The 22718-nt window shown below is 41.3% G+C and overlaps 1 protein-coding gene across 1 annotated transcript; it reads right to left on the bottom strand.

The window, feature by feature from the left end:
- Positions 1–14138: 14138 nt before the first annotated feature.
- On the bottom strand, positions 14139–19970 carry LOC141500107 (uncharacterized). Its single transcript, XM_074203009.1, has 9 exons — positions 19827–19970; positions 19137–19218; positions 18512–18880; positions 17225–17407; positions 16863–16925; positions 15831–16418; positions 14952–15752; positions 14727–14869; positions 14139–14619 (listed from the first exon to the last, which is right to left on the bottom strand). The coding sequence occupies exons 2-7, from the start codon at positions 19213–19215 to the stop codon at positions 15508–15510; spliced, it is 1527 nt and encodes a 508-aa protein (XP_074059110.1). The 5' UTR covers positions 19216–19218; positions 19827–19970; the 3' UTR covers positions 14139–14619; positions 14727–14869; positions 14952–15507.
- Positions 19971–22718: the final 2748 nt, after the last annotated feature.

The following is a 22718-nucleotide window of genomic DNA, read 5'->3' as shown; positions in this document are numbered from 1 at the left end:
GCCACTCAACCCCATTTGCCTTGCGAAAACCTAAAAAAAAAAACAGAACACTATAGAGGCACATACACACACACACACAGAAATACAAATACACACACACATACACACATACACACACACACACACAAAATCCACAGCTCTCCAGAATCTGATGAACACTGTAAAAACCATATCTTATATATCTTTTCCCCCTAATCCTAATTCCTCATAACAAAAATAATTAATACTAAACTGCAAACATATTTAACAAAATATGTATGTACAATGCTAACCTGACTCTTCACTGCTGAGCGACAATGGTGATAAGGGTGGGTGGAAGGAAATTTTGTAACTTGAAAATATGCATGTGCAAATGGATGAAAATAAATAAATTTTTAAAAATTAAAAGTAAAAAGAACACTATTGCACCTTTCAAGGACTGTCTTTGAAGCTGATCTAGAATTTGGAACACAAAGTTTCCTAGCTATGAGGTAGGATTTGTTTCTAAGACTCTCTATTAGGAATGGAAAATAAAACTACAAATTTAGAATAGAAATGACCCCTACAGCTGAGAATATCTGACAATATCAAACTCTGAATCCTGAACAGAAGACCAAAGGTGGTACCTGGATACCTGTAGTATCCTCAAAATCCCACGTGCCATAGTTGTGAGAGCTTTGAGAACAAAAGTCTTCTACTTATGAAGCAGCCTGAGAATGGAATAGATCATTCATTGCAAGGATTTATTTCCATGCATATTCTTTGGGAATAGTTCTAGGTAAATTAAAGTATAAAGATTTGGATTTTTAAAATAGTAAATCAGTCCTTTATTCCAATTTCATTTATATTAAACTGTGGCAAAGTAAAAAAAGAAAAAATCTAGCATCTCCAATCTCATGTAATCATGAGGGTTTGGTGAAATACTGAAAATTTTTTTTGACTAGTTAAAAATGAAACAGAACTCTAAACACCAGCTCCAAGAAGCAAATGCAATTCCCTGCATTTCCTTGTTCAGTAAAGCTTATTATTGATTTTATTGTGAATAATACTGAATACAGAGGATTTTTTTTTTTTTTGGAGAGGGGGTGGTTTGCCAGACAATGGGGTTAAGCGACTTGCCCATTTGAAATCAGGTTCTCCTGACTCCCGGGCTGGTGTTCTATCCATTGCGCCACCTAGCTGTCCCTTACTGCACCCCCTAGCTGCCCCAGATTTTTTTTTGAGTTTTATTTATTTGTATTTCTAACTACATGCAACCGTAGTTTTTACCAATAATTTCTTTTGCAAGGTTTTGAGTTTTATGGTTTTCTCCCTCCCTTCCCTCCCTCTTCCCCCAGACAGAAACCAATATGACACAGGCCCTACATTTATAACCATGCTAAACATAGATCCATATTGATGGAGCAAAAGAATTAAATCCAAACGTGAGAAAGAAACAATATAGAGAGAAAATGGCATAATGCATAAGGTAACTTTTAAAAATTAAAGATAAACTTTGGTCTTCATTTAAACTGAACAGTTCCTTCTCTGCATATTGATGGTATTTTCAATCACGAGTCTTAAAATTGTCTTTGATTACTGAAATGAAGAAGTCTATCATGGATGATCATCACTTCATAATGTTGTTAGTGTGTATAATGTTCTTCTAGTTCTGCTCATTTCACTCAGCATCAATTCATGCAAGTTTTTCCTGGCTTTTCTGAAATCCCATCCCTCATGATTTCTTATGGAACAATAATGTTCCAACACTTACATATACCATGATTTGTTTGGCCATTCTCCAATTTATGGGCATCCCCTCAATTTCCAATGATACTGAACACAGAGGACTTTTAGCCAAAAATTATGTTGTTTGATGCTGAGAAACCTTGGTATGGGAGTTGTGAGATCAGTTGGACACAAATATTGTAAATCTTTTGTTTGCATTGTAAAGGGAATTTTCCCTCTCCTTCCACACCTGAGGGCCTGACTTTCAACCTGATTTGGATTACAATGTTTTTTGGTGAAGCAGCCAGGTTGCACAGGTCCTGGAAGACCACCCAAAAGAGACCTCTCCCCAAGAGGCAAAATCTCCAATGAGGGACTTGGGTCATTCCCAGGTCACCACCCCTCGCATGGACTCTGGGAGAGAATTTAAGGAGATCCGAGGGAGAGGCTGGATGGATCCTTTTTGCCTTCCAGTCTCCTGCTGAACCCCGGCCAGCTGGCCTAGCCAATTCATTCAGCAATCCACGTGGCCTTCCCTTTAAACTCTTTTTAACTTTCCTATCCCTTTCTTAATATGCTGTAACTTCCTTTAATAAATCTCCATTTTCTTTCCAAAACCTACATTCCTGAGTCTGAGCCGCAATTCACTGCGGGTCAGAACCAAACCCAAGGAAACAAATCGGCAACTACTTGGTCTTGGGAATCAAAGGAAAGAACTTTTATATTAGTAAGACCTTTGTGCATTATAACAAGAGATCAATAAGGAACTTCAGAAAAAATAAAATTCTTATATATCATGGAATGTTTGTTAGAAACTGTCATTCCTGAAAACATGAAAATGGAAGATGTTTCATGGTAGATGAGTTATTTGTTCCAATTTTTATTTTACATGGGCAGCTAGGTGCTACTGGGGTTAGAGTGTAAGGCTTAGAATCAGGAAGACCTGATTTCAAATGTGGTTTCACACTCTTATTAGCTAATGTATGACCCTGATCAACTCATGTAGACCTGTTTTCTTCAATTGTCTCATCTGTAAAATGAACTAGAGAAGGCAATGGCAAACCCATCTAGTAACTCTGAAGAAAATTTCAAAAAACTGTCATGGAGGGTTGGATGCAACTGAACAGCAATTTATATTACAATAATGATACCTTAAAAGAATCTCATATTCTCAACCAAACATCTAAAAGTTTCTAGGGAAAGTACTGTCTGTCTTTTGGCTAATCAAACCTTCACATTCAGAAACTGAAAAGAGAGGCAAATCAAAACACAATTCCATTCAGCTCCTCCTTTGGTAAAGATTGCTATTGAGGGATAAACTAGGTTGATGTTAATGATAATCAGTATAGAGTTTTTGGACACATAATGTGCTACATAAAGTGAATTTCAATGGACACAACATATTTTTAAAGTCTCTTTTCATACAAGATATGTGTGAATTCCAAAAATCTATAAATAAATCTTTATTTATTTATTAATTTTCCAAAGACCCATGAGGATCATCTCACAACATTGCTGATAACCTGTTTAATGTTTTCCTGGTTGTGCTCACTAAGCTCAACTTCAGTTCCTGCAAGTCTTTCCAGGTTCTCTCTTAGAGAACAGTAGTGTGAGCAAAATGTGTTTGGGTTCCACAAGAATCTGAAGGGAGGATTGTAAATTTACGTTACAAAGACTGGACTCTACCTATTGTTGCCTTATGGGCAGGTGACCTCAAATATGATAAAGAACCCATGAGACTGCCCCACCTGTTTAAGTTAACCTAGTCTTCACCTTCTCCTCTGGGCATGCTCAAGGAGATCTATCTGTTCTTGCTCCTTAGTATCATGAGCAGGGTGAGCAAATGTATAGGAACCATGTATCCATTAGGTTTGTGACCCCAGCCTATGATTGGCATGAGGGGGCAGGAACAGATCTTTTCAAAGTGCATAAAAGGGCTTGTATTTTGGGATTTCCCCCACCCCTATTCCCTCAAGAGACTTGCTTTTTTTATGAAGAAATCTTAATAGAAACCATTTTAATCACTCTGGACTAAATATTCACAAGCTATTTATAACAGTAGCATTGTATAACATTCATAATACATAGCTAGTTTAGCCATTCCAGAATTGATGGGTATTATAAGAGTAGTTCACAAAATTCTATCAGTGCATCTATTAGTTAACTTCCCTTAGTTTTACAATGTTTCTCCTTCCTTATCCCTTTAAATTATAGATGTTTTGGCTTCTGATTTGTCTTCCTACCACTCCTGTTTTACCCCTTACTTCAGATGAAGTGTAATATATTCTGCTCCTGTCTTTTCTCTTTGCCCTGTGTGTGTATCACTCAGCTGCAAATGTGATTCTTGTATACAATATATTTTAGGCTTGGTTTTTAATCCACTTTGCTATCCACTTCTGTTTTATGGGAACTTTCATCCCATTCACATTCACAGTTAATGTTACTAATTCTACATTTCCTTGCATTCGATCTTCCCCCTCTTTGTACTTTACTCTCTTTTCCCCTTCTCCTTCCTTATCAGTGTTTCCATTCTAACTGCTGCATCTCTCAATATGCCCTCTCTTCAATCAGCTCTTCCCTTTTCTTCACTTTTACTTTACATTTTCTTTTACTTTACCTTTACCTTTGCTTTTACTTAGGCCTTCCCTTTTATCAGCTTCACCTTCCCCTTTATCTGCTCTTCCCCTCTACTTCCCTGTAGGAGTGTAAGCAGTTGGTAAAATAATAAAAGAGAAAGGGGATCCCAGATCCATTCTATGTAAAAATTGTTTTTGTAAAGCGGTTTCAACTAGCTTCAAAGCTTCTTTACCTTCCTCAGTTAGAGGAATGATGTATATTTCCTCATAAAGTATCAAAAAGAGGATTTAACTCAGAAGTGGTAAGTTTGAGGAAAGGCCTGACCCAGTTAATGTCTCCTGGGAATTTTTGAAAATCATTCAATGTTTTCAGCTTATCTATTCTAGGGTGAAAGGTTCAAATGAAACTGTATCATCTCCACTTAAAATCCTCCCTAAAAAGGTTTTAAGGGGGATTCATCTTTATGTTTCTTCCTTAAGGATATGATTTCTCTCTCATCACACTTAATTTGGATCAATGTATATACAATGTAAACAATGTAAAGACTGACAGATTGCCTTCTGTGGGGAGTGGGGGGAAAGAAGTAAGATTAGGGGGGAAATTGTAAAATTCAAAATGAAGAAAATCTTTAATGAAAAACAAAAAGAAAAGTGAAAACTTAAAAAAGAAAACTACTGTTGTATTTAGTTGGCAAAATAAATAAATAAATAAAATAGTTTTTAAAGATGTAAAAATCATTGAGGACACTTTCAACTAAATGACTAAGAATCTGTTGCTCATCTCACCCAGGCCCTATTAGTTCCCCAGGCCACAGGTTCTGCTTTAGTAATTTGAAGTTTGTATAATCCAAAATTTTAAAGAATGAATGGATTAAACAACACATCAGAAATAATATTCATCATTACCTGATTCAAACCCCCCCTCAAATTATTGGGACCAGATTCACCTGGGCCTTTCAGCACCCATTTGGAGGTGAATGCATTTTACTGGAAATTCAAATGTGGCAAAGTCATAGGATGGTGGCTATTAGGACTGGTATGGCTGATTGGCATCCTGCAGAGGCCCATATCAGAGATGTACAGCTGGCAACCTAGAGAAATGAAGCTGAGAAAAAAGATTGAGCAAAGCTTGGCAATGGGGTTAAGTGACTTGTCCAAGATCATACAGCTAAGTAATTATTGAAGTGTCTGAGGCCGGACTTGAACTCAGATCCTTCCTGACTCCAGAGCCAATGCTCTACCCACTGAACCACCTAGCTTCCCCATGAAGTATAATTCTTGTTCTATACATGCCTCTGTTAAATAGCCCTCTCTCATTTTGTTTGCCTTGCAAAAAATTAAAATAAATGATTATACTTTATGATCCTAAGCCAGGATCAGAATATTTTTCATAAGAACATGGGTTCCAATATAACACAGATTCATCAGTGGTTGCCACTTTGAGTTGTAACAAAAAGCTCAAGAATGGTATGCGCAAATGCTCCAAATGCACTGGATAATCATTTTAGAACAGCATGTGTTCAGTAAGTAGTTTTCAAAAAATCATTTTCTTTTTTGACTTTAGTCATGTTTAGAATGAACAAAAATTGTAGCAGCAGAATGAATCTCTCCTTTAAAGGAATTAAAAGATAGACTAATAGGAATACCAAATACTTGCCAATTATTAAGGATTTTTAAAAGATAGAATTCCAATGGCTCACTCTTATGCTTAATTCCTGTGCACCTGGCATGATTACAGTAATTTTCTCTAGAGAGTACAGAGGGACACAAGGACATGTTCCCTGATGAATCTGATGTCCATTACATGCAGAGGCCATATACAATCCTTTTTAACAAGTTAGATTCCACACCTGCCAGGTGAGGGCTTCCGTTAAGGGAATCCTATCTCAGCTGAGGCTGGTGGACCGTTACCTCACAGGCCACTCACTCCATCTGCAGTATTAACCACCAGCCCCATAGGGCTAATGGTTTCATTGGCATAGTTTGTTTGTTCAGTTCAACTTAACTGATGTCAGACAGATCGATTCTCAATGTATTGTAACATGGCTATTACCTATAACCAGAGCTTTAGGTGGCGTGAGCACTACAGAAATCAGACTGTGCTAGGCTGTGACTAGGACTGGGTATAGCAAAGAGATCCAGAGAAAAATTATAATTAATTGTATCCATCATGGCTCATGTACCTAAGGACACTGATGTGGACAAAATACAATAAATAGAACTTGGAATGTAAAAATTCAATAATACTAATTCACATTTAGAACTGAATTTTTTTCATAAAAGCAACTTTTTGCAATGGACCCATTGAGTTATTAACCATGTTTTAAATAGATACATATCATTGCTTTCATAATTCTTTAAAATGATTAGAACATCTTAGGGGATTTTAAATTGTCTTTCTTCTTGGGGTTTTTTTTCAAGGCAATGTGGTTAAGTGACTTGCCACAGATGACACAGCTAGGTTATTTTTAAGAGTCTGAGACTGGATTTGAGCTAAGGTCCTCCTGACTCCAGGGCTGGTGCTCTATCCACTGTGCCACCTAAGTGCCCCAGACTTCAAATTTTCACCCTATGTCATTATTTCCATTGTAATTAAACAGTATTTAGAATGATCAGGTTTTCAACTCTCTCTCTCTCTCTCTATATATATATATATATATATATATATATATATATAGAGAGAGAGAGAGAGAGAGAGAGAGAATATATGAATTATTAGGTTTTACAAAACAATATTTCCATTATTATAGTTTATACTATATATATTATATATTATATATATTATACTATATATATAATATAACATTATTTAGTTATATCAGGAACCCTGGAGGTTGTCCTGATATTTTCCCTTTCATTATCCCTACAAAATAATCAGCTATTAATTTCTGGTTTCAATACTATTACGGTAACTTCAAATAGTTTATATTTTTTTCACCAGAGACAGCCAAAAGTCAGAGATCCCATAAAATTCCTAAGAATGTCACCCACCAGCAAGTTATACTAGGAGCTACATAATATGAGTTGGCAGATTTAATTTTCAGAGACCCTGATTGGGTGTTATCTCTTCCTGGCCTCTTAAAGCATCTTGAGGGCTGGATCAGTCTTCCTGTCTATTTTCTTTCTGAGTTACAATTTAAGTAGGGAAAGATATTCTAAGACAAATTCACCCTTATTTCCAAAGAGTTGAATTTATAATCACAAAGAAATGAAACAATAAGCTCCTCAATCCAGTAAACAAGTTACAAACAGCTACATATTTCCCTTTCATAAGCCCAAGAGAATACTTAGTCTCCTTAATTACAAGAGGTGTCAGTGAATATTAGGTTAACAACAAATAAATTAGCTCATAGGTGAGAACCTTTCACAAAGGTATTCCTTACAAAGCTTCCAAATCAGACACACACAGAAATACACACACACACACACACACACACACACACACACAAACAAACAAACAAAAAAACACACAAACACACAGACATAAGCACAGATACAGAAACAGATGTAAAAACAGAGAGAAAGAGCAATGCAAACCACATCAGGGGCCCAGCTTTTGTCAAGCCTGGCAAAGCCAGGAACAGCTAATCTGTTGATCCTGCTGATATTTTTTAAGGAGCTCTTCAAATTAAATAAAGAGATGAACAAGAGCACAGCATTGTGTCCTTTGGTCTGGCTGCCAGTAATGTAGAGAACAGGGAATTTGCAGAAACAGAATCTATTAAATAGGTGGAGCTTCCCTCTCTTGAGATTCTGCCTCCCTTGGACACTGTTGACTGTATCTGGTCTCCTCTTGACCTTCTTGTTTGTACCTTATCCTCCATTTCCATCTACACCTAACCTTGGCCTGTACACTGGCAGGCAGGAAATGATGTGTTAAGATTGGACACTGAGTACCTTGAGACAGGAAGGACTAGCACATACATTGCCAATGGAGGTTACCTGCTCCAAGGTGAAAGACCACACCCCAAACCCCACCCTCTGTCCGGTCTACAATGGAGGGGTATTTAAAGGAAAGTGGCACCCCTTCATTCTCTTGCTTCTTCCCGCCTCCCATCTAAAAGGAGGCTTTTTTCTGGCTCTTCCTTAAACCATGTGGCCTGGTTGACCCAAGCCTCATGGCTGCCTGCCCTTTCCATACATGTGGCTTTTCCTTTAAACTCCTCTTAACTTTCCTCTCACTTTCTTCTGTGTTGTAACTTCTTTTAATAAATCTCTACTTTCTTTTACACCTGCATTCCTGAGTCAAAAGTGTGATTCTTCACAGGCAGATAATCAAACCCAAGAGACAACACGACCAAAGTGTGGTTTGTTCTAAAAAGCTTCCTATATATTTTCATCTAGAACTAGATTTACTAACCTGGTTCAAAGGAGGATTGCCTTTGCAAATTCTGATTGAAGTCAAATGGTATTAAAATTCCCTACTAAGAAGGTAGTCTCACACCCTACACTTAGTTTTGATTATTTAATTTTAAATGTCTTTTTTTGAAACAATTATATCCCAAACTCCAAATAAAAGGAATACATATTTAACTCACCTTTATCGATCAGGAAGCATTTCAAATGTGAATTACACACACACAGGAGTTTAGACACATAGATACACACAGACACAACTTCTTTGAACAAAGATTGCACTTTGATCCAATTATGTTGTGAGAGTTGAAGTGGCTAGTTCACTTAACTCTTAGGTTTAGAGATCTTTTCTTAGCTCTCCAGGCCAATGAAGAGATGTGAAAAGAGTCACAGGAACAAAACTACACAGAGCACTCTAATTTGAAATATATTTTAACACACACATACACACACACACACACACACACACACACAAAAACAAACATATATCTGTAATAAAAATCTCTTAAGAAATTCTTCAGAGATGGATTCTGAACAAAAGGAAGGGTTTTAGTGATTTTCTTGAGAAAAGAATGAACTCACAATATCACATCAAAGGGTGAGAGTTTGAGCTACACTGAAAGGACTATCAAGGGAGCTTATGTGGCCTAAGGCAATGTCCCACTCCTGGAACCTTCCCCATAACTCACTGGCTGAGTTTTTCAGGGTTGCACTCTACTGTGAAAATATTGTCCAGCACCGAAGAAAAGAATGAAAGGTTTTCAAAAAATGTTCCCTTGTTGCCAAGTTTTCAAGATTTAGAGACTGAAGACAGATTTCAGGCCACCAAAAAGGCACAGGAATTTGCAACACCTGGGGATGTTCAAACTGCTCAGCATTTTATTATGGAAAAATGTTGCAAGGAACACAGGGTAAAAGTAGTAAGAAGAATAGTGAGTGCCCTGTGGACAGACCAGGTGGAGTCAGAGAGAGAGAGAGAGAGAGAGAGAGAGAGAGAAAGGCAGAGGGACAGAAAGGCAGAGACAGACAGACAGAGACAGAGACACAGAAAGAGATGTAGAGACACAGACACAGAAACACAGAGAAACAGAGACACAGACAGAGAGATGGAGAGACAGAGAATGAGAGACAGAGACACAGAGACAGAGAGACGGAGAGTGATGGAGAGACAGAGAGAGACAGAGAATGACAGGAAGCTAAGGGGGTTGGCTTAACCAAGCTACTGGGTGAGACCCACACTGCTCCATGTGGATTAAGGAAGAGCCAGAGAAAGTCCCTTCCTTCGGGATGGGAGGCTGGAAGAAGGGAACAGGTCCAAGGGGCTTCCTGTTAAATACCCTTCAGGTATAGCCTGGATAGAGGGTGGCACTTGGGGAGTGGTCTTACAACTTGAAGCCTGGTATCCTCCAATGGCAAGTCATGTACTGGTCCTTGATCTTCGAGTTCCACATGTCATTTCCTGCCAGACCAGCATCCATGGAACAGTTAAGTGAAAGGGGAAAGTGGGGACAAGACAGTCAGGATACAATCAGTAGAGGGTCAGTTCACATCTCAAGATGGGTAACCTCCACCCATTTAACAAGATTTAATAGCATCACCTAATAATTACCTAGCTGTGTGGCCTTGGGCAAGCCACGTAACCCCATTTGCCTTGCAAAAACCCCCCCAAAAAAAGATTTAACAGCATCTAAGATCACAGATTCTGTTGCTGCTTCATTTGTAATTCACTACATCATTTCCCTGCATCATCCCACACCTAATATTATTGGGGACACAGATTCTTCTGGGTCTTTCAGAGTCTTTTTGCAGATGAATGTATTACAGTGAAGACAACATTAAGGCATTGTCCAGGGAATGGTTGGCTGGCACAGCTGGCTGGCATCCTGCACAGGCTGGTCTTGGAGACATACAGCTGAGAAGCAAAACTCAAGGGAAAAAAACTGAGAAAATTAAAACCAAAGATAGACATTTTTACAGGAAATGTTATGTAAGATAGGTCCAATAATTAGGAAAAAACTAGAAGATTTATAAAAAGCAAGAATTATACTTTATAATCTTAAGTCAGTATCAAAATACCTTTTGTACAAACATGGATTCCAATATAATACAGATTCGTTAATGGATGCCACATAAGATGTAACCAAAAGTTCAAGAAAAATCTAAAAATAAGTACTGAATAAGCATTTTAAAACTGCATGTGTCCAAAAAGTAATTTGTTTCAAAGTTTTCTCATTTTATTTTGGACATATTTAGAATGAACCAAAAAAGCTCTGGTTGAAGAATGAATGTCTCCTTTAAAGCAGTTAAATATGCCAATATATCATTGTCCTGATAGAAGCAGACATACTGATATTTAAGTTACTTTTAAGGGATCTTGTTGTGGCAAAGAAGTCACATCCCATGTCAAAAGAAAAGCCAGTACAAAAGCAGCACAATACTTGCAGATTAAGATTTAGAAGAAAGAGTTCCACCAACTCTCTGTCATACAAAGCTATGCTGCACCTGGAATGATCATGGCAATTTGCTATTAAAGAGCAGCGAGGAACCCGAGGACATGTTCGCTTCTGAATTAGATATCCTTTACAGGCAGAGGTTCCAGACAAGTCTTTCCCAGTGAGCCAGGTCCCAGGTCTACCAGCTGAGGGCTTCCTTTAAGAAAAGCCTAGCCTAGAATTATATCCAAGATGGCAAAGTGAAGCCAAGCACTGTGCTAAGGTCTCCTGGTCTTCCCTTATATATAATATCAAACAAACCTCTTAACAGAAATCCAATTGACAAAAGCCAGAAACAGAAGCTAGGAGAAGAACATTGACCTCAAGGTCTGTCTTTGGGGATCGTGGGTGAGCCGGGTGCAGAGATCAGAGAGCCAGCCCAGGGGTGGCAGTCCAAGGACCAACCAGACAACAGCTGCATAGTCTTTGACCATGCGAGTGGAGGTCTGAAGAAGTCCAGCACAGAGTTGCAGAGTGCTGGTGGTCACTGTTCTGCTCGACTCAGGGCCATGAGCTCCATAGGTTCACGGAATCCTCTTCCCAGAACAAACACAGTAACAGTCCCCACCACCCCCACACACATACCCCAGGCTTATTCGTAGGCAGTAGAGCTCCTTCAGTTGTGAATAGTGAGAGGAATTATTTCACCCCAGAACCCAGCCTAGCTTGATCAGGGAGAAAAGTATCCAGCACAGGGCCCCCAACCCCTTCAGGTCAAGGGAGAGGGCCTCAAATCATGGTCACAGATGCCCCAGAGAAAGTAACCAGCGCCACACAATGGCCAGCCCAAATGGAGTTATTAAACTCAATGAGCAAAGCCTCCAGTGGCCACTACTGCCCAGTCACACAGAGTTATTAAATCCAGTGAGAAAGGCCTCTAGCAGCCCCTTATGGCTGCCCATTTGGAATCTCTAATCCCAGTCAGCAAAACATCTGGGGCTCTCAACACAAAACTTCTGTGAATCAGCCCCTCCCCCAACACAAGTTCCTAGGAAAATGAAGCAAAGCCATCAAAAAGGGGCTTCCACCGAAACCCTTGAAGGCAAAGATCCTAACTCAAAGAGATCTAGAACTTCTGAGAGAGTGGTCTCCAGCCCAGAAAGACTTCCTAGAAGAAATCAGGACAGACTTTAAAAATCAATTGGAACATTGGGGAAAAGAAAATCAAGAGAAAAATTAACACCTTTCAACCAGAAAAGAAATACTTGGAAACTATAATTGGACAAATGCAAAAAGAAAATAATTCTCTCATAATCTCAATCGGGCAAATGGAAAACTACTTCAAAAAAGAACTGAGCAATTGGAAAAGGAGTAGGTGAAGATAAATGAAGATACTTCTCTAAAACAAGAATGCAGTCTGTGGAAACTAATGACTTCATGAGACAACAAGAATCTGTTAAAGAAAACCGAAAAAAAATTTAAGAAAATGTAAAATATCTCATTAGCGAAACAACTTGACCCCAGGAAGAGAATCAGGAGAGACAACTTCAGAATCACTGGGATTCCTGAAAACACAAAAGATAAAAAGAGCCTGGACTCAATATTATAGGATTTAATGATAGAAAATTGCCCTGATATGGAGCCAGAAGGCCAAATAGCCATTGAAAGAATATATCGCTTCCCTCCTGTTCTACATTATGGATCTGATGGAGTACTATAGTTCTGTGAAAAATCAGGTGCAGCTAAACTTTATAAAAGCCTGGAAACACCTGCATGAACTGCAGCTGATTAAGCCTACAGTGACTTTAGAGTCCAACCATACCCCCCATCTCTGGAGAAACTGAGGCTATGACTGAAGTGACCTATGTGAGATCACCCACAGTATCTTACGTGTGGAAGTGCTAAGTCCTTCAGATCTTTGGACAAGATATTTTGATTATTACAACAGCTGAAGCCTAGGGAAGTTAAGGATCTTGTGAGATCCACAAAAGGATCTGAGATATTGAATTAACAGGGTCGAAAAATAATTCAAACTACTACTTTCTATACAAGGTAGCAAAACACAAAACAAAAAAAACTCTTATTCTTTGAAAACAGTAATATTTATTATATTAGATTCTTGGAATGGAAATTTATTGCTTGATATTAAGTCCTCCCTTATGGTATGCTGTTTAAATAGCACATTTATTTTCCTTTCTAATTTTTTTTTGCAAGGCAATGAAGTTAAATGGCTTGCCCAAGGGGACACAGATAGGTAATTATTAAGTGCCTGATGTCAGATGGGAACGCAGGTACTCCTGACTCCAAGGCCAGTGCTCTATCTACTGCACCACCTAGCCGTTCCTTTTCTAATTTTCTATTAAAGTATAAAATAAAAATATACTCTGTGACCCTCCCGGTTGGGTCCTCAAGGGTGTACTTCTGATGATGCCTTAAACCAGCCCTAGGGAAATTTCTTTTTGCTTCCAAGGCCCATTTGGATATTTATGACCTCATTTTTGGGTCACCCAAAATTATAACCTTGAAAATTATTCTGCTATATTTGGTCAAACATTTAATTAATTCATTCTTAAATGCTCCTGGATTTATTGAGTTTCAAGTCTTGCCTACAATAACCTTAACAGTGCCAGAGCAACATTAGAATCTAAGATGCCAAGGTTTCAGTGACTGTTGAGGAAACTGGGACTTAGTAAGTTAAAGAGAATTGTGTAAGTTTTCTCACAGATTCTTTGGGATAGAGGTGCCAAAGCTTACTAAAGCTTATGAAGATATACCACTCTGAACACTACAGGAGAAACTGAGGTCAAGAAGGAAAAATTTACCTGGGGAAAACAATGAAGGTTTCAAGAAGTACAGCTGACATGCCCTTATGAGGTTTTAGACACGAGAACCTTCTGCTCTGTGACTACAGGGGAAACTGAACCACAGAAGGAACCTGGGGAAAACATGGCAGAATCGTAGACCTAAAGAGGACAAAATCTGGAAATGATTTAAATTAGAAGTACCTAAATCATAAGACAACAAACAAATAAGCAGAAAAAAATTTTAAGTTTTAGAAACAATGGTTGATCTTTATTATGTTGTTCACTTGTAATGGAAATTTCTTCTCATATTAAACTATCTTTTATCATATTCAGAGTACATGGAAAAGGTTTTCTCTTTTCTCCACTTCTATTTACATTTAAAATTAAAAAAAAAATTCACAAAAAACTCACACAAGACCATCCTGTGATTTTAAAGCAAACTGAAGTGCAGGGATGTTAAAGGACATTTTTGTGATTTCCTGTAGGCTTTTAGAGCTGACAATGTTTGTAGAGGCCTAAGAAGACAAGCCCCTATAATGACTATACAGGGACCTAGGTTAAGCAGGTAGTTCCAATGACAGGCCCACTGTTGACACATTTCTGAAACTGGGCACCATGATCATTACTCTACGTCAGGTTCCTTATTCCAGGTCCAAATCCTCTCAATCTGTCGCCATGTTGGAAGCTTCTGGCACCGAACTAACCAGATTTCCATCCAGTGCCATCACAGTGTGTTCTCCTTCTACCTCCACCTGTGAAGAGCACCTGAAGGAAGAGAAGTCATCATTTACTGAAGCCCAGCAAGCTCCAATCTCTCCATGGTCTCCTCTTAAAGGCTTCTACTTTACAAAGGATCTATTCCTATTACTTACGAAAACCCTCTGCTTTTCCTTCCAATTCTTCTCTCTGACCGGAGAGCTTTTTCTTCTTCACTGAGTATAGGGTGCCCCACACCCCGGCGAGGCTTGCCCCTGACTGCTAGTTCTGCAACCCCTACAGGGGTCTTTGCTGTGGCCTGGGAGGAAGAAAGATCCCAATGAGTTCTCAGCGTGGTCACCTCCTGCTGAGTTAATGCCTATTTGTCTTCAGCATCTTACCTTGAAGTCCACTGGCTTATCTTCCTCTTTCCTGCTGGCTGCTTGTTTTCTGGGCCGCCCTCTGCCCCTTTTCTTGAGGCATAGAACTGGTTCCTTGGAAGTTGGAGCCTGATTCCAGCCTTGGAACTTAGGCTGGGCCTTCCCAGTAGACCCAGTCATACACACTGTCCCTATCCATGGGTTCCAGGAAGCTCCAGGGGCAGGTGACTCAGCTGTCAGAGAATCAGAGGGCTCTGGGGTAGTTATGGTGGGCCCCCATTTCCAACTTTGCAAAAACTGAAATTGGCCATAATGGGCATCAACCATTATGGCCAAATCTTTGAGGATGAACTCAGGGGCCAAGTGCATACCTGGTACAGATGAGAAACTCAAAGGCTTCTGTGTCTCCTTTTGGAAAGAAGATTCTGATTTTCCTCTAGAATCCTGAGGAGACACTCAATATTTGGGGCCCAGATGATCCCCTGCTGACTTGCTCTAACCTTTCTCCTTCCCCGTCCCCTTGGCCTGCTTCTGCCCCTTCCCATAACCAATGAGACTGTGAAATTGGGGGAGCTCGCTAACTGGAAATTAGAGTATGGGGAATAACCAAAGAGAGGAGGAGAATGGGAATGCCGGAAATGACAAGGAGAAAGGGAGAAATGGAGGAAAGGAATATAGAGAGCATCTGGATCTCAGGGTGGGGACAAATCAAAGATTTTCTAGAAATGCGTGGTGGACAAGAAAGCAGAGTTAGGAAGCAGAGAGGAGTAGCTCTTACCATTGACACTTCCACAAGAGGCAGTAGTTTTCTGTCATGGAGATCTGGGGAAGAAGAGTTTATCAGTTTGTGCTTTTGGAAACTTTAAAGGCAATGAAATAAAGTTTTCTTCTATCACTCACCTCTCTGATGTCTACTATCACTGAGGATTTGGGGGTTTCTGGCTAACCCCTGCAGGGCTTCTTCCTCCTGGTCATACTCTTCTGATAGCTGTCCTTCTGCCTCTTGCTGAAGCGTTTTTCTGGGGGCCTTTGTTTCCATGGCCTGTGTTTGGGTCCTTTTTCCTGGCGCCCAAAACTCAAATATGTCTTTGTCAGTGATTTGTCTCTCCATTCCCTTCTCTCCTGTCTTTGTTTTACCACAGCCTTTTACGTATCTCTCTGGGATGTTCTGCTTCCCTCTACCTGTTATCCATATCTGTCCTTGTTTTGGTATCTCTCTGTGTGCCAGTGGATGCACACATTTTCTCTTGGATCTCTTTGCCTCATTAGCCAGTGTCTGTCTCTTCAAGGTACCCATTTCCCTTTTCCCCCACTCTGGTGCTGTTCTAGGCGTTTCTACTTCTATCACCTGGTTCTCCATGTCATTCTCCATACATTGTGCCTGGATCTCTTCATTTGGGTTCTCTGTGTCTCGTCTATTCGAGAATGCTGCTTTTCTGGAGCTCCCAGGCTGTAGATTCAAGGATGTCCAAGGTGGGGAAGGGTAAGCTACATGGGTTACAATGCAAAAGTGTTTGGGTTGAGCTCCTGATGGCTCTGACTGCTCTGAGCCGAATGGCCCTGAGAGATGTTACAGAAACAAAATATAATAAGCTTTATAGACTCTTCATTAAAACACAAGATAAAGCAGAGCAGGGAAGGGAGAAATAAATGCCTTCAGATTTGGGGAGGCCCAGATACATGAGCAGATCAGATTCAAAGTGAAGTGTTAAAGCTAGGGTAAACTGAAGAGTGCCTTGGCTCCACTGTCAAATACTACTCTTGTCCAAAGAAAGAGAGCCTTACCATCCTCCAGGAACTAAGGTTCAGCCACAAGAGCCCTACTCTCACCCTGGGGCATTTTCCCTTCCAAGTCATCCCACCTAGGCATACAATGACAGATCTCTTATTGTGTATAGGGATCCGGGGACCTGTTTCCAGTGTGGGTCTCACCTTCACGGTTGTAATTCACTCTGACAAGGCACTGGGCATTTTGCAAATCTAGATGTGAAGAATCTGAAAAGAAGTTGAAAAAACTCCTTAGTCCAGGAACGGCCACTCAATTCCCCCTTCTTGTTTTCTATAGAAGGTTGGGCATGGAGGGAAAGAGAGGGAAAACTCCCCATCCCTTTTATTCTGACTGTCTTCAGCACCTGCCACATCTGGATCACAATGCCCTTCCAAATAATTCTGGGGTCCTTCCCAAAGTACAGAGTCTGACATGTCTAATGGGCTTGTTTCCACCCCCGTGCTTACTGTGCTATCCCTTGGGAAGGTTGATAGTCTCGTTTCTAGATTGGTTATATGTCTCTTACCCTGGCTATTCATTTCCATAATGGTTCTTTCCATTTGCTCACCACCTGGGACCCACTCTGGTACACTGTTAGCTTCAGCTGAAAGGTGACTGCTCTTCATCCATGTCAAACATTCACGGCCATGTGCACTTGTATCACTCCTTCCATGTCCATAAATGGGGTGTTGGTCCTTCTGAAGATGTACTGTGAAGAGAATAAGGTGGGGGGCTCCTCCTCCTTCAGAGCTGCATTGTATTTCCTAACTAAGGGTATTACCTCATCTGTCCCCACATTAAATTTAGGTGGTGCTACTGGAATAGATTTCTTCACTTGCTACATTATTGGTAGCGGTTTTTAGACTGGCACATGTACAAATGTATTTTAGCCTGTCTCACTAAAAGACTCTCCTCTTTCAAATATGTGACTTTATCTTTCCAGGATAAGGTTGAGTCCATAACAAAGTGGCTACAACTGAGGTCCTATTGAGACCTAATGTCACCCGTTTGACTGATGACTTTTATTTCTCCTTCACTTTCAAAAAATAACATGGTATCAGGGAGGCAATGCCAGGCCATGCAGAAGTAGATTTCAGAAAGTGAAACTCTACAAAGTGACCAGTCAGCCTTTGTCCACAGAACCTTGTGCCATCAGTGATCAGATAGAATTCAGAATGCATGGAGATGGCCCTGGATGCAGTGACTTTAGTCTTTTTAAGTGAGGACTTTTCTAGATCACTTTTGACTGAGTCACTTTCTATTCAGTGTTGTAGGTGAGGTAAGAGAGAGGTGAGGAAAAGGGGACAAGAAGGACCACGTCCCTTTCTTCCACACACCCTGAAAAAATTGAAGTTGAGAGGGTAAGATATGTAGACTTTCTCAATGATTAAAGCAGGGAAAAAGAAAAGAACCACGAAGAGACACTTGCATATTCAAAGAAAATCAGTCTAGGAGGGGATGACCCATAGGACTTATGGAAACATAGCAAAAACTGACTATTTACCTTCATGTTGCACCAATCAGGCTCAAAAATAGACTAAATGAGTTTTACCAATAAAGGAGCCTCTGAGTGATTTGGAGGCTTGTAAATCTGAAGATATCTTAGCAGGTGTTTGGGTAGCATCCCCACCCAACACAAGAAGAAAAGAATAAGAAAGAGCAAGGAAGGGAGGGAGGGAGGAAGGGAGGGAGGGAGGGAGGAAGGAAGGAAGGAAGGAAGGAAGGAAGGACGGACCTTAGGGAGAAATGAACTTTGTTCCTATTATCCAGGCTCTTTTCCCAATCGACCCGCTTCGTGATACCTAAAATTTACCTCTTTCCTTGTTTGAGTCTTCAGCCAGTAAAGTCCCCTGTAACAGATCCCTCCCCTCCACAGGAACAAGAAGCTTCTCTTGGGGGACTGGAAGGAGGGGAGCATTAAGACGGCGATACTGGCAAAGCAGGTCAGCAAAGAGTACCAAGTCTCGATCCTTCAACTCATAGTTCACCTGAGGCCTGAGACGTCTGTGAGGTCTGAAGAGGTAGGTACCATTGAGGCTATTACAGTCTCGAAGGACAGGTGCGCCACGTTCAGGTGGAATCTCAATTACTGCATGTAGTCTGGAGATGGATGGGAAAGGCAGCACCACAGTAAACTGTGTTTCTCGACTGATCACATTCTCGCCAGGATACAGCAGGAAATCTAGAGGCACAAATTGGCAGAGTTATCACTTCCAGGTCAGAGATCTGCCCCATTCCTGCTCTTTACTGAGTTTTCTCTTTGCCTCCCTTCATTCCGCATTTATGTCTTGTCTGGGAAAATCACTGAGGAAGATCGAGTATTTTCTTTGGAAAAGATAGAGATTGTGTACTCTCTGGGGGGGGGGGGGGGAAGGCTATCAGGGCCCAGAGTCATGAAAAGAAAGGCTGCCCCCCACCCTGCCTGTGCCGTCACTGACTTGTGTCAGGGCCTCGGTCGTCGTTGAACAGATGCAGCAGTCCCACAGGCTCCTTGTCCACCCATGGTGGGGCCGGCATGACCTGAGTTGGGGGAAGGGGAGGAGAACACAAGGTCAGCACGAGCTGGTTAGACATGGAATGCTCTAGAATGGGGGGGGGTGGAACGTGGCGCCTTTCAGAAAGGAGGGCATCTAGCACAGAAGCTGGGCCCGGGATTCCCTCCTTGGGAGATCTGGGCCGAGGCCAGGGAGGAGAGACCCCCGGGGCGGAGGGCCCCAGGGCTGGCTCTGCCACCTACACGCCCGTGACCTTGATCCAGTGTGTCGGCTTCTGTGGGTCTGCAGAAGCCCCAGGGCACCAGAGCAGGGCGAGGGGTCGCCCCCAGCCCGCCTCTTCCACGATGTGGGGACCACCCGGTCCTGAGAGGCCGCAGGGGACCCCTCCTCTCCTTGGGGGGTGCAGGGGAAGGGGGCCCCGCGATGGGGGCGGAGCCAGGGCTGTGGCCCCGCCCCCAGCCACACCCTCTCCCGGGACTCCTCTGGGGGGGCACTGCAAGGAGCCTCCGGCCCTCAGAGCCACCACAGGGCCCAGGGGAGGCCCCGAGGGGCTCCCGGAGAGCCCCCCTCGAGGCCCGCGGCCCCTGGTCCTCCCCGGGAGACGAGGGAGCCCAGGAATCCCAGATAACTCACCCGAGGGGTCTGGCCGCGGCTTTCCCGCCCCGAGGAGGGGGAATCCCGGGGCGCCCCTAAGTAGGAGAACGCCACCGCCCCAGGCCTGGATCTGGGCGCATGCGCCCTGCACTGCTCCGGGGAGCGGAGGGGCCCTCGAAAGTCATGCTCTCATTGGCTGCTTCTGCATTCTCGCAAGGCCATGTTACACCATGATTGGCCAGCGTGGGCGCTGGGACCAATCAGGGACAGCCTGGTGTGGGTTCCCGTTGGAGCTTTCTAGAACACAGTGGGGGAGGGTGCTGATTGCGGGAAGGGAAAGCACCGCCCCCCCTGCCCCGGCCTCAGACGGCCCTCTCTGATTGGTGCAGCGTCCGGGCTGTAACCGTGCTGGGGGTCAGCTGACACACGGCCCAGAGCACCCGGGCTCGGACCACCCCCGTGAGCCCCGCTGCTGCTGCCAGAGAAACAGGGCGGACCAGAGACTGTTGTCGGGGGAGAATAAACTCAGAAAGCTCCTCCTCCCTCTGTGACCGTAAGGGAAACTGAGGCCCGGGGCTCTGCAAGGGCTGCTGGGAGATCAGCCCCTGGCTCCGACCTCCTGAGTAACGGGCTTCAGAAGCAGAAAGACCACCCCGCGGGGGTCCAGCCTCTGGGGGGTCCTTGGAAGCTGACAGCGGGGACGGAGTCGGCGAAATGAGTCGTGTCCACACAAGGGTAAAGGCAGGAGCAGGTTGCCTGACTGTCAGCTGCTGGGATTGGTTTTGATAGTCTCAGATTCACGTACGCCTCAAGCAAGCAAGCTAACATCATTTCCAGGGTTACAGAAGTGCAGTTTTTATCACCAATCATATAATTCATGTGGTTACAAGTTTAATCATGTGGATACAAGTTTAATTCACTATCATATAATTAATTCACTTTTTTATCCCTCCTCAGACTATGTTACCCTCAACCTGTTACCTTGTTTATTACTACATTGTATCATTGTTAATTCATTTGAAGTTTCTAATTAACCAATTCTTTTAATGGAAAGTTTTTTTTGTATTTTCTGTGTAAGTAACGTCTTTCGATCTACTCCCTTAACGATCTATAGTGAGTGTCTTTATGCTTGTCCACCCATCCGTTAACTCTTATAATAACCAATTTTTCTTCCAGACGTTCTTGGTAGAAACCACAGTTTCTGTGACTTTTTTATTCTTTCCCAAGAAACTAAGGCTGTTAGAGTTGACATATAGGTCACCTGTACTACCTATTATCTCACCATCTTTTTCATATATTCCTGTGTTTGTTAAGGGGGGCAAAACTCTTAATTTCCCTGTAATTCTAACTCACCCATCATGTATCTATTTTCTCTGTATATATTCTGACATCTCCATGGAATTCCCAGTGTTGGGTTTTCCAGTGATTTCATAATATTGAAGCCTTGTGTATGCCTCAAGGAGAGGCACTCCTGTTAAATTTGGATAGAGTTTACAATCTGTTTTATTCAAGGAATTTCTCTGAAATCCTTCCTTTATAGTCATTCCACTATTAGGGTGAGTAAGTATTGCAATCAATAATAGACCTCTAAATATTGGTATGTCTGGAAATCCTATATATGTTGAAGCAGGAAATGTTGTTCCATCAGGCAGTGTGACCTCCTTGAGTCTTCTTGCTGCAATGGTGTCAAGCAGGTTAGACACCCTGGCTCCCCACAGTAGGGTAGGAGAAATTTCTCAACCCATTTGAGACTGTATGTTTTCCCCTCCTTCAGCCAAGTCTATTGAGAGTAAGATTTATGCAGGACTCAAATCCTCCTTTCTTTGTCTTTACTATAATAGGTCCTTTGTGACTCATAACTTGTGGTGTTATTTAAACTCCAGTGCTTCCTTCTCGCTGTATAATTTTCTTTTCCATGTCTTAATTATTTTATAGCTCTTGTACTCATATCTTCTGTCAAAGAATATTCTTTTTTTATCTATCCTGAGAGAACAGTTCTCAAAGGTTTACTGAGTGATGGATTGATTTAGGAGCTTCAACACCTCAAAATCATTTCATGCCTACACCCTTCCTCCAAGTACCATCACCCTCGACAGTCCCATTAGAAATGAAATTCTCTTCAGATGCCTCTGCTTTCTTATGCCATCATAATGCTGTTTCCTTTTCCCATGTCCTAATTGTTTTATAGCTCTCTTGTATCCCTTCTCTCTATCAAAGTAGACGCCTTTCAATTGTACTGATAGAAGACTAATTCTTGAGGCCTATAAGCATTCTTACATCACTAGAAATAATAAATGCATGTGCTTTTCAGGTTATGACGCAATAAGTATTACATGCAATAAAGGGTCATAGAAGGGAAATATAGTCTGAAAATTAATTGGAAATTTAAATAACTTAATTTTAAAGTTATTTAAAATAGTCAATTAAACAACAAATCATAGAAATAATCACTTCCTCCATGAAAAATTATAATAATGAGGCATCATACCAAAATTTATGGGATGCAGTCAAAGAAATTTCAGCGGAAATTTTATCTCTCTAAATGCTTATTTGAATAAAATAGAGAAAGAGAAGATCAGTGAATTGCGTATGCCACAAGGAAAAGCCACAAGGAAAAAGATCCCTAATTAAATACAACTTAGAAATTCTGAAAATCAAAGTAGAGGTGAATAAAACTGAAAGTTATTTTTCATCTTCCTTAAGGATATGATTTCTCTCTCATCACACTCAATTCGGATCAATATGCAACATGGAAAGAAAGTGAAGACTGACAGATTGCTTTATGAGGGGTGGGAAGGAACTAAGATTGAGGAGAAAATTGTGAAACTCAAATATTTTCATAAAAAAATAAAAATTAACAGTGAAATTTAGAAGACTGATAAATAAAATTCAGTTCATATTATGAAAAAAAGAAAAGCAAAGCATTGGTTA

The sequence above is a fragment of the Macrotis lagotis genome, chromosome X (assembly GCF_037893015.1).
Source record: "Macrotis lagotis isolate mMagLag1 chromosome X, bilby.v1.9.chrom.fasta, whole genome shotgun sequence".
NCBI classification, from domain to species: Eukaryota; Metazoa; Chordata; class Mammalia; order Peramelemorphia; family Peramelidae; genus Macrotis; species Macrotis lagotis.
The sequence above is the reverse complement of the archived record's forward strand: the minus strand, read 5'-3'. Positions and strand labels throughout refer to the sequence as shown.